Genomic DNA, 12852 nt, shown 5'->3' with positions numbered 1-12852 from the left:
CGGTATTGCACTTCCTTTGGAAAAACTTACGAATACAAGGATACCATAAAGTTTGACAAAAATGCGAAAGTTATAATGAAAACCCAACTCAGAACTTACATTATTACAAAACCTCTATCACGTTCAGACTGTTATATCACAAGAAAATAAGTGAAAAAATAAACAAGGGAAAATTACCTTGCTATTTGTCACAACAACGTATTTCAAGTCTTCCTTCCACAAAGTTTCAGGATACATGCTACTAAATGATTCGTACTCTTTCTGAGACAGGGCTCCATCTTTGTCTCGGTCAAACTTGAGAAAAATACTCGTGAAGAAGTTAAGTCCTTTAGAATTTAACTCTGCGGTAGAACCAGGGGGGATCCTCAAGTTACTAAAAAAAAAAATATATTCAACTGCTATAAAGGTTTGATTCTCATTCTCAGAACTCTAGGCCAACCTGAAATACTTTAATTCGTTATCATCACTTGGATACTACAGTAGAACAGGAATAGTAATGTAAAAAAAGAAGAAAAACACCAACACTTAACACTCGGTAATGCTATCCATTTGTTTTTTCATTGATTCACCACAGCTATTATATATCTAACACCATTACTTAACCCAGAAATTATTTCTTTTTACTTCCCTAGTTAAAACCTGATCACACCTGACCTTGAAGCTCTTTTTTATTTTATCCATCTAAAACGAGCTTATACACCACACTAGAAAGTTCTACATTTTCTTCAGCTAAAAATTTAACACGTGTTAGCATGTGTTTTAGCATAAATTAGAGACATCATTTCCTGCAGAGGGCGAAAGCCGAACGTATTTTCTTCACAGCAACATGATTTCATTCTACTTCATATCGACGAAATGTAAAAACTGGACTAAGGAAAATACTTAGGGAGTACGTAACAAAGTACTTTATCCATGGTTCTTCTTTCTATTGAAGTTTGTCTTGAAACATACTGACTGATTTCCCATCTGTTTATCCAACTTTTTTTGATATTTTGCTTTTTTTCATCTTTTCACTTCTTCATGAAAGTCATAATTGACTTAAATTACAAAGTGAGAGTTTGTGGAAAAGTTCTAGCCTGGGGGCGATTTCGTTTTTTTCCCAGTAAAATACCACAAAAAGGAATTCAATGAGAATACAAAAAGTTTTTTAAAAATCTAGGGGGAGAGAGAGAAAGGCGAATGGAATAAAAAAATCTTGTCACTTATTTTATTGGGCTTGTATCTCAAAAGTTGCTTTTCGAATCATTATTTGCTGTAATACTGAACTCTTTAATTGTAATTAATACATACTACTTATATATTGCAAATTAGTCACATTATGCCACAATTTATTACAAAAATAAAAACTACCTTGGTACCAAATACTCTTTGGTAAGTTCAATATTGTCATCGTATCCAAATTTTCTAAGAATGGTCCATGTAGTTTCGTGACGGCCTCTTTGGAAGAAGAGACAATGCAAAAACAGGAAACCTAAAACGATTTATTTATGATAATGTACATAAGTTAATAACGTTATTATCATTCGTTATTATAACGGATCCCCTAAAAGGCAGGTACATTTTAGGCCAGTAAGAGTTATGCTCCCTGTGCAAGTAATTCGCAGATTATTTTTCAGCAAGTCTACGATTTCAGAGTTTCAACATACGACGACAATCTTGTTATCATTCAACAGCTGAAATTCAGTTTTAGTCATCTATTTAATTACATTTTTTAAAAATAACGTTATAACGTTATTATCATTCGTTATTATAACGGATCCCCTAAAGGGCAGGTACATTTTAGGCCAGTAAGAGTTATGCTCACTGTGCAAGTAATTCGCAGATGATTTTTCAGCAAGTCTACGATTTCAGAGTTTCAACATACGACGACAATCTTGTTATCATTCAACAGCTGAAATTCAGTTTTAGTCATCTATTTAATTACATTTTTAAAAAATTGCCTTGGATTCTATATAGACTGAAAAATACGCTGAAAATCGTCCTTTTTAAGCAAGTTTAGATCATTCTCCGGGAAAAAATTTCAATAATGTCGCCATTTCGGCTCGGTGATGAATATGACAATATAACGATGATGAATCTAATGAATATAACAATATAAATATCTTGTCCTTTCAGATAACAACTCTATGCTTTTCGTAAAGTCGTATGTTTCACTGGAAACATAAACCTTAACATCCCTGAACATGCTAAGAAAAATAATTTTTATAATATCACACAATTTTATGTTTAAAACTTTGTAATTTTTTTAAATTTTATATAGCTATATAAAAAAAGATAATCTCAATATTTTTCAACGTACTACACAAGCCAAAGAGATGGGTGACTTACATAAGCTACCAATACATAAACCTTAACATTCCTGAAGATGTTAATAATTTTATAACTTTATATTTTTATAAGTTTATAGAATTATTATAAAAGTCTATAAACTTATCAAAATTATAAAAATACAAAAATCCTATTTTTTAATGTTATTAAAATTATTTTATTATTATTATTATTATAAAATATTAATTTTATATTTTAAAATTCTTAATTTTTTTTTAATTTTACAAGAAAAATAATAGATATATTTTTCAACATACTAAACAAGCCAAAGAATATGGGTGACTTATAATACTTAAGTCATAGTCATTAGTCATATAGTGACTTATAATACATAAATCTTAACATCCCTGAACATGTTACGAACAATAACTTTTATAATTTTATAAATTACAAGTTTATAAAATTATTAAAAAATTCTATAAAATTATAAAAATCTAAAATATTACATTTTATAATGTTATATTATTTTATATTTAAAATTTTTTAATTTTATAGGTAAAACAATCTAAATATTTTTCAGCATACTACACATGCCAAAGATTATGGGCGACATAGGTGAGTTACCAATACATAGACCTTAACATCCCTCAACATGTTACGAAAAATAAAATTTATATTTCATAATTTTATATAATTTCATATTTTACAATTTTGTAAACTTTTTTACATTGTATATAATTTTATAAGAAAAACTATCTGAATATTTTTCAACAAACTACTGAGTATTGGTGACTTATATAAGTTATCAACAAATAAACCTTAAAATCTCTGAACATGTTAAGAAAAGTTACTTTTATAATCTTATAATTTTACAAGTTTATAAAATTATTTTAAAATCCTGTGAAATTATAAAAATCTAAAAACTATATTTCATAATTTTATATTTTAAAGTTTTGTATTTTTTCTTTATTTTATATAATTTTATAAGAAAAAACAATCTAAATCTTTTTCAACACACTAGACAAACCAAAGAGTATGGATAACTTATAAAAGTAACCCATACTCTCTGATACAAACTGTAATAAACTAGTAATCCCCCTGTAAATAAGCAATATAATACAAATTGAATATTTACCAAAAGAACTATTGCACAAAGAAAACGTATGAGTGGAATTCAGAGGGCTCTGGTGTCGAAGTAAATCATTACACTCCATACCAAAGGCAGCAAGAAGTAACATGTCCCTCATCACAGCCATGCACAGATAAAACTTTTGGGAGAATTAGAAGTAACATTTGATGAGGGAAGGGGAGGGGGGTCTTATATTCCTTAAATACATACAAAAGGGAAACAACACTTGATGCTGTTTCGATGTGGTCGTTTTCCGCTGTTTCATTTAAACCCATAGTTGCTTCAATGCTAAACAGATAATTGCCGTTCTTAAATCAGTTTTAAACATTGGCCCAAATAAGAGGCAAATAATACTCTAACTTCCCTATGAATTTTTGATATGTTTTTAAACAATTTTCTTAGAGAAGGGCTTAGTTTGATATGAAGAGAAAATGAACAAATAATCGAGTTTCGAAAGTATAGCTCAATTCAAAAATTATGTGCGGGTCTAGGCGTCCCCCCCGGAAATTATCTCCGAATAACTCCCTTAGATAATTCCAGATCTTTATTAGAAGGGAAATCGAAAGTTATTTATTTGAATTCAAGTGTATGTACCACTGCTTGTGAATTGGTTGGTAGCTTCCCGCTCTTTTTGTCTTCTGTTCGAGAGTTCAAATATTGGATTGTAAGTAGCAAAATTATAATTAAGAACTTATTCAACAAAACTACTGTTAATCGAAAATTTTGACCAACTCATCAAAATCTTATCCAATATTTTGCATACAATCTAATATTTGAATTCTCAAGCAGAAAACTGAAAAAGCGAAAAGCTAAGCTACCAACATAAAAAGCAAGTAAGGCAAGAAACGACAAAAAATAAGATAAAATAAGAACTTATCTGACCCCTCACCCTCTTCCTTATATTTTAGGCTATTAGCACTGGCAAATAGCACCACTAGGAAATTTTTCCATTGGGAAAGGGAGGGGTGAGTAATCAGGATTTAAATAAGAATTCTTATCATTTCTCCTATTGATACACATTTAGAATGCATTTCCTTATTCCCCAGGTAAGAAGGTTTAAGTCCCTAGTCCTTATTTGGAGGCATCTATAGCACTGGTACTTACGCTTGTCTGACTAGTGTTGTTTTTTCTTTTCAACTGTCGTTTAGACAGCTTGGCTTGACGATTTTGCACAAGAATAAGAATTTTGTTAATCGAGTTTTTTGTGGCATTTTTGCCAGATCACAATTACATTACAATTATTTAACGTTCAACATCCACAATTCAAAGCGTTAAATTAAAAATAAAGCATTTAAAGAAATGAAAGACAACCTTGAGTTCATTTTTGCGGTTCGCATTCTTATTTCGTTTCTTTCTCTGCCTCCCCTTTTTTCATCACCTGTTCCCTCTTTCTCTTTTCTTCCCTTTCCATGATATATGATACGAACTCCTTAATGTATGGTCAAAGCAATTCTATTATTTATTACTACTACTAACAACTTACTGCAGCATCGAGCCCCCTGAGACACGCAGCAGCATTCTTCCTCCACCCCAATCTATTAACGCTTCCCTCTTTACCCCACCTATAAAGTTTCAACCTCCTTTAAATTTTTCCTTATAATCTCTTCCCGTCCCGTTCGGACTGGAAATTCTGTTATCAGACGCATTATTTTGTAATTACAGAAAGTGTGCCAAAACTTGTAAGTGTCCTAGTAATCCAACAGGATACTTGAAAACCAGGTAAGCCTATTTACTCACTTGAAAGGGGTAATTTTTTTTAACAAACTAGATATATATTTTTTAATAATGCCAAATGAGTTGCTTTAAGCTTTATAGCAGATTTGCATAGTTTCAATAATCATATATAGCTGAGTCACGGAGATCAACACGTGTTCATATAACAAGAACTTATACTCATTACAACCTTAAGCCATTGGAAACTTATGAATTTGTTTTAACTGAAAGTTTTAAAAAGAAACACAGACGGTTTCTGCTTGACATCGACCAAATAGAAAAAAAAAACTTGATTCAGGAAAATTCATTGCTGTATTTTCAGAACACTCTAAAATGTTCTATTTGTTTAGACATTTAATAAAACTACAGTTTCCTAAGATGACAGCTTAATTAAACTTTGAGAAAAATTCCACCATCCAAGAAACAATTAATAGAAATAAGAACCAGTTTGTTATGATTAAGTTATTTCACTATGTCTTGTACTCTCCTCATAGTAAAAAGAAAGCCAGGAATAACAATGAAAGGTCATGAATCGAGACACATTTCAAGCATACGCCACATTTAATTTGAAAGAGGTTTATAAATACCTATTAATCTGTCTATGTACATCACACTTTTGACAAAGAGCAAAGATATGACTCAATCATTAATTTAAATTAGGAAAATACTTTCGGTTGTTTAGATCAAAAATTTATATTTTTTTATTACTACTTTGCTAGTCTCTTGAAAGTCTCACTGTTGCTTTAAGCTCTCAACTTTCACTTTTTTTGTCCCTCAACCACATTTAACATTCATTTATTAAAAATAGCTATCTTAGTCACGGCTGACGTCACCACTTATTTACGCTATTTTTAAAAAAAAACATATTAAATGCTAAACGATATATGGTTAGGAAATGTTTTAATGGTGACCTGGCCAGGAATCCAATTCCATTTTCTTGGCCTTGACTTGAGTACAAAAGACCATGCCTTATATAGATGTTTCCTTTGAACACGTAAGTTATTTTCCACTGATGACTTTGTGATAATCAGGAAACGCAATAGATTTTTTTTTTCTAATTTTTGCCGGAAAAATAAATTTTAGCGGTAGAGCAGTGCAAAAGTCTCAAATAAATAAAAATAAATTGCATATTATATAGTATGATAAACATAGATATAATAATATATTAAACATATAATATGATGAATATACAACATAATAATAAATAAAAAATAAATAAAGACAAATAATAATAAATGCAAAATAGATACATTTATTAAAATTTTACTAAAGGCGCATTATCAGGAGAAACAGAACACCTCGTACCAAAATACTGTCGCAAATTGTCACTTAATGCTTTTATCTTTATTTCAGGCACATGAGCTACGAAATAACGGTTTCTTATGAATAAAAATCAATATTTTCAAATTTTCAAGGGGTTATACTTCTTCAAAATTTTGTGACAAACTGAGCCCATAACTGAAGCAAACCTATTCCTTTGTCTCCTAACGAAGAATATGATCTTCGTTCTAACGACCACAAGTTGCTACTCTTCTTTTATCAAATTGATCCCTTACCAGTCGCGACAATTCACGTATTTTCTTTATTTATAGGGATAAACATACTACCATTAACGATTCACCGCAGCACCAAGCCACCTGAGGCCAACACAGCTACCCACGCTTTTCCTCCGTTCCGATCTATTCAAAGCCTCCTTCTTTACACTTCCCATGGAAGTTCATGTTTCCCTTAAATCGTTCTTTACAACATCCTCCCACCCCAGCCAAGAACGACCGAATTGCCATTTAGCCGTAGATGGTTGGCCAAAAAGGACAATCTTTGGAAATCTGTCATCCTTCATCAGGAGAACGTGTCCCAAGTCATCTCAACCTTTCTCTCATTATAGTCCTAGAAAGCAGGATTGAACCATACTTTTGTACAGCCTACTGTTTAAAATACAGTCAGTCAGTCGGGTACCAAAAACAATCCATAGGCAATTTCTCTGGAAAACATAAAGGAAATAACCTCCTCCGATTTTCGGAGTACTCATACTTCAAAACAATATTTGACCTCTGTCACCCCTGTAGCTTCCGATATTCTAATCTTGATTCACAGACTTATCTTCCTATTCCTCCAGACTTTTTTCATCTATGAAAGAATATTTGAGAAACTCATTTACCAAACTATCAGCCCCTGGGGTCTTATTTTCTTTTAATCATTTCAGTACTATAACCAGTTCTTCCTCCTAAAATAAATCTTCCTTCAAATCCAAGCTGTCGCAGATGCTTTCATTTTTCTTTACATCTTTTTTTTTGTAACTATGTCCCAGTTTGGCAAATTCTCAGAATTTTCAGTCATATTCCTTTTTATCTCTTTCCTTATCACTAATTCTGTCCCCGTTCCTATCTTTAACTTGGTCAAGTCCAGATTGACTATTCCCGCTCAATTTATTAATATGTCAGTACACTATTTTACTATTATGCCGTCTAGCAGCATCTTCCAGATCCTCGGCAATTTTATCCATGGCCTCGACTTCACACCTCCTTAGTTCATATTCTAAAGCTTTCTCCATTTTCTTTGCATTCCTCTTACTTTCATATGGTCTATCACCCAGACATTTCCTGTACAAGCCCCTTCTCCTCTTAATTAAACATAAAGCATTTTCACTAATATTCATAGCTGCGTTCCTAACTTTCTTACCTAAGACACCATTAGCAACTTCACAAATTATTTCCCTAAAATTATTCTAATAAGCTTCTACATTGTCAAATTTTAAACTCTACAGTTTAGTATTCAACTGTACATGGAAAGTTTCTCTCAAATTCTCATCCTCGATTCTACCAACGTCATAACTTCCCGGAACCCTTCCAAAATTTCAGCTTTGAATTAGCCATAGACACTGCTAGATGGTGATCTTTACCTTTAACGTCAATAGCAGCATTCCTATATACCCTGATATCTTATATTGATCCTGACAGTCTTTGGTTTACAATAACATAATCAATAAGATTAGCTGTCTTACCACGATGTGAATACCATGTTAACTTATGAGCCATTCCCTGACCAACTACTGTATTGTTTATAACTAGATTGTTATATTTACAAAATTGCAGCAGTCTGTAGCCATTACTGTTTTCTTTCCAACAACAAATTTACCAAGGCTAGGGTACCATCTATCCCTATTTCTACCGACCTGAGCGTTAAAAACTCTTAGTAAAAACACCATATTCTACCTAAGATCCTATCTATTTGTTCTTGTGACTGAAAGTAAAAATCATATGAGGCACTACTATTTCTGTCAGTCAGTTCTGCAGTGACATATGCAACTATAACTGGTACCTCACACTTTTTAGTCATAAGATGAGCGAGTAGCATTCTATTACTAATACCTTCCCAACCTAAACATGACTTAGCAGCTTCTTTATTCATCATGAGCCGTACTCCCTGTCTATGCACCCCATCCTTCCTGCCAGAGTAAATAAATTCTATATCACCTAATTTCATGTTTCCTACCCCCTGAGGTATGAGTTTATGAAACTCATAATAAGTCCAGTTCGAAGCGTCTGAATTCATCAGTGAAAATTTCGATACGATAATTATTTTTTAACATCGTAACATTCCAATTTGCAATTTTCATATTCTTTGAATCATTGATATTATTTTTGGCTCAGTAGCAGCAATTGCCCTAGAACCAGTGTAGGATGGGAACCAACACATCTTCTCAAGTCTACACAGAAGCACTTAAGCTGGCTTAGAACCGGGGAGCAAGAAGTCATTGGGACCTCCAGTATGAATAGAGGCTTTGTACAATCCTGGCCACAACATGGTTTTCAGGACTTGGCGATGATCTTCTATCAACAAGAGTCGAAATCCTGCACCGACAATTTCAAGCCTATTACCCCTGACCCATTAAACATTCATGCCTACAAATATTATGCTACTACGGAGTGGCAGCCCATAGTAGATAAATTAGCTAGGAAGAGGCGAGAAAAAAATATGTTTTTTGCAAAATCTTGGAGAGTGGGAATTTTTTTTTCTAGCAAAAATACCAAAAAGGGTAAAAATACCAAAAAAGATGAAAAAGGGTGAAAATACTAAAAAAGGGGCATTTTTAGAAATTAAGGGGGGGGATCGGTTTTACAAATTCAATTGATGATTTTGTCTCTAAAAGAAATGCAGAAATACGACCTTATTGTTAAATATGATATAAATAAGTACAGATACGTGTTCTTTATCGACGAGGCCAGTTCTTTAATTTCTCCCTTGGGGTATTTTCTAATTCCACTCTGAGACTATAAACTTTCGTTTTGATTATTTGAAAGGTAATAGGATTAAAAAAATTAATAAGCCCTTAGTCTTTCGATCCTTAGTTTCATAGAAAGAAAGGGGTGCGAAGAAAAATACTTTCCAAGGGAAACTTTGAAACAGATTACAAATTTGCTGAGATATTAACATAATTTGTATATAATTCCAAACTACTATTGAAACATATGGCTATTAGACCAAAAATACCACTCTTGATTACGAGACAGAGAATGTATTTGCTTTACTTGCGGGCTCAATTTATCACAAAAAGGTAATTATAAAATCTACAAAATTCAAAACATTGATTTTTTTTTCATTAAAAACCTTTACGCTGTAGCTCAGCCCCCTAAAATAAAAAAAGGAGCAAATGAAAAATTATTTTGGTGTGAGTTGTTCTGTTTCTCCTGTCTGATGGTAGTATACCTTTAGTACTGTCTAAGCATACATTTAACATACAATATCAAAGAAATTTTTTTTCTGCTTTTTAGTCCATTTGGAAACGAGTTAAAAAAATTACATTTATTATTTTTGACTTTTAAGTCTTCCTATTCTAATATCATGAAACAGCATTTACTTTTTTGCAAACACTTGTACATTTTATATTTGTAACTACTATGCCCTCTTGATTTCCAATTGGAACCAGTTTGATTTTGAATTGGATTTTGAGTTCCTTAGAAAATAAAGACTTTTTTCTATGATTCGAGCCTATGTTACCACGGCCACAGGCAAGCGGTCTTGCCACTTGCCTGTGGCCGCTATCAAGTCTTGAGACTAACAAGGAAGAAGCTATCGAATTGCTCCTCTATTAGTTAAAAACTGTCATCCACAAATAGATTGGAATGTATATACAAAAATATGATAATACCTAAGCAAATCTATAAGCTACCTCAAAAGAAATTTACTCCCTTTGAGCGTTTGGTTCGCACCTCTCTTTGCCAATGGATTCTTAAAATAATTAAACAAAACTTCATAGTGTTAGGGTAGAATCGAAAGTCAATTTCAAGGCAGAAAGCGAGAAATAGGCTCGATCAATTTAGAACACTCGTCTGTATGCACTTATATTATTCTTGTTGCGTTTTTATCAATAAGGTTCGATTTCTGCATACCCTTCAGTAACATACTCACCAATTGAATCTTAGAAACAGAAACTCACTCTTTGAGTATGTCTAGACTTGTGCAATATTTGACCAATGAAAAAGTAATTCATTGAGTCAATGACTTTGATGATTTCTTCTTAGACCAAATCATGGTCACTTTTGTCAAATAATAGACTGGAAACTTAAGCTGCTAATACGTCCTTCAACTGGCAAGAAATACGCAAGACTCATCATTACTCCAAGCTCTCGCTCACTAACTTTATAGGAGGGTGTCAGGAACTAATTATTAATCATATTGGAGTAAAACATGACCATGTAAAGCTGTGTTGGCCTCAAGTAGATTCGTTCTACGACGTGTTGTTAGTAGTAGTACTAGCGATTCGTATCTTATCAGAGGAGTGGACCCTAGACATCCCATAAGAATACACTGGACTCAAGTAGGCAAATTGTCAAGGAGTTAATCAGTTTTATAATTCGATTTTCAACCAAACCTTTTAAAGTAATTCCTCCATCTTTAACTCCATCGTTTGTCTGGCTTCTGACAACATTTCGAACATCATCCAGAGCTTGCGGATTTAAGGAGGCTCCGAAACATCGATGTTGAAATACATTCAGCTCCACATCGTTTAATACCATATCGTTGTCCATATCAAATACCTCGATAAGAAATACATAAAAGTATCATACAAATCTTTGAGCCGTAAGGTAAAAAAAGAAGAAATTAAAAAAAAAAAAAAAATCATGTATATTGTAAGTGAAATTATGTCCCAATGACATTATACAGAATGACCCGGGTACAATAAACAATACTATATTCTAAAGACATCAAGGCTCCACTGAGGATCCAAGGAGTGGGAGACCCGCCCTCCCCAAGATTTCTTCTGGTACACTCATTCCATGCCCTTTTTTCTGTTTTTCCCTTTTTTTTTATAATCTTGTCAATCCGGTCAATTATTGGCACCCTTGTCATATTGGCCACCCCCTAAGATTTTACTCTAGATCCGCCTTTGCAAGCCTCTGATGAGCCAATTCAATTTCAGACTTTCCTCTTTCATTGTAGAAATTGCCTCATTCTTTTAAGGACAATTTTCTGGTGTGCATAATATAGATAAAATTTATCTTCTCATACACTAATGTATCAGCAGTGAATTCAATAGCTGAACTGCTCATATTTTTTATTTTGAGAGGAAGAATTAGTAATGGTATGGCCTTCGTTTTTCTTCTCGCACGACAAAAGACTGAGCTTTGCTCAACCTATTAAAGGATTAGAAATTTCTGCAAATATACATAAAAAATAAAAATAAAATCATTTTTCATAAGAAAAAACCACTATTATTCGAAAAGACCTAAGCGCACATCAAATCATTGTGCCAGCAAACCTCATGCTATTACTTTTTTTTAGTTAAACCACGTTTTTTGAAATATGTGACTATGTTCTCATTTGTGACTTATTTCTTTGATTCATTTTTTTCTCCGTTTATCTCGACGTTATGTCGATAAGCTTCAAAACGAGGCGCTCATTTTCTCAACTCCGACTTCAAGCCTGGTTCTTTTTTCCTTTTAACTTACTTTGGGACGAATAATACATGAGTAGGATAACAGACAAGCATGTAGAAAATAAAAATAAACTATGAAAGACAACAGTAAACCGTGCAAAAGCACGTATGCAGGATTTTTTTTTTCGCGAGAGGGCGGAAGAGTAAAAAAAAAATTCTTTAGATAATTTTGGTAAAAAGTGCCCGGAAAATAAGGATTCTGGGGGAGGGCCAGGACCCGAGGCCATCCTCTTGATACGTTCCTGTCCGTGCATATATCTTGCAAGTTGGGCTCCCATCGATTTTGAACTAAGTTTTTATGATTGCCCGGTCGAAGTCAGGATTGAAAACTGGATGTATTAAAGGGAAAATCAATTTTAATATCAGAGATGAACAGTAGGGCAATAAATGGTTTTCTTTTGGTAAGGTAAACTCTTTGAAAAATATCCTACACGTCTATGTTTTCGCCATTTAAATCATCTACTTATCAAGTGCGTTGTTAACGAAGAACGCCCATGATTGGCTTGGATTTTAGTCTTTTTCTTGAACATTTACAAAAAAAAAATGTCGACATAAATGGTGTTTTTGCGTGATTGATTTTTACCGTTAAACAATTTCGAAACAATAATTCCGGAATTAAATTATCCAGAAATTCGTTCGGGCCTTCTCTCTACAGAAGAAAAGAGCCATATTTCAACAAATGATAAACGCCATGAAAATAAAAACTAATTTATTACGATACATATGACTCCGCTGCAAATATTATAGTTGCTAAGCATACTGGGAACTAGAATAGCCGACTCAACGGTTGAACAAAACAGATCAA

At 32.8% G+C, this 12852-nt stretch overlaps 1 protein-coding gene across 4 annotated transcripts in view; it reads right to left on the bottom strand.

The window, feature by feature from the left end:
* LOC136039951 (mitochondrial Rho GTPase-like) overlaps nt 1–12852 on the bottom strand; it is a 72237-nt gene that overhangs the window by 16746 nt on the left and 42639 nt on the right. For all 4 annotated transcript variants that reach the window (XM_065723957.1, XM_065723958.1, XM_065723960.1 and 1 more), the window contains exons 6-8: nt 10983–11148; nt 1351–1471; nt 178–373 (exon numbers count right to left, since the gene is read on the bottom strand). In XM_065723957.1, the coding sequence (XP_065580029.1) occupies nt 178–373; nt 1351–1471; nt 10983–11148 (483 nt within the window). The remainder of the gene's footprint in view (nt 1–177; nt 374–1350; nt 1472–10982; nt 11149–12852) is intronic.

The sequence above is a fragment of the Artemia franciscana genome, chromosome 20, assembly GCF_032884065.1.
Source record: "Artemia franciscana chromosome 20, ASM3288406v1, whole genome shotgun sequence".
Classification (NCBI taxonomy): domain Eukaryota; kingdom Metazoa; phylum Arthropoda; class Branchiopoda; order Anostraca; family Artemiidae; genus Artemia; species Artemia franciscana.
Note: the sequence above shows the minus strand (reverse complement) of the source record. Positions and strands in the feature narration are given on the sequence as shown.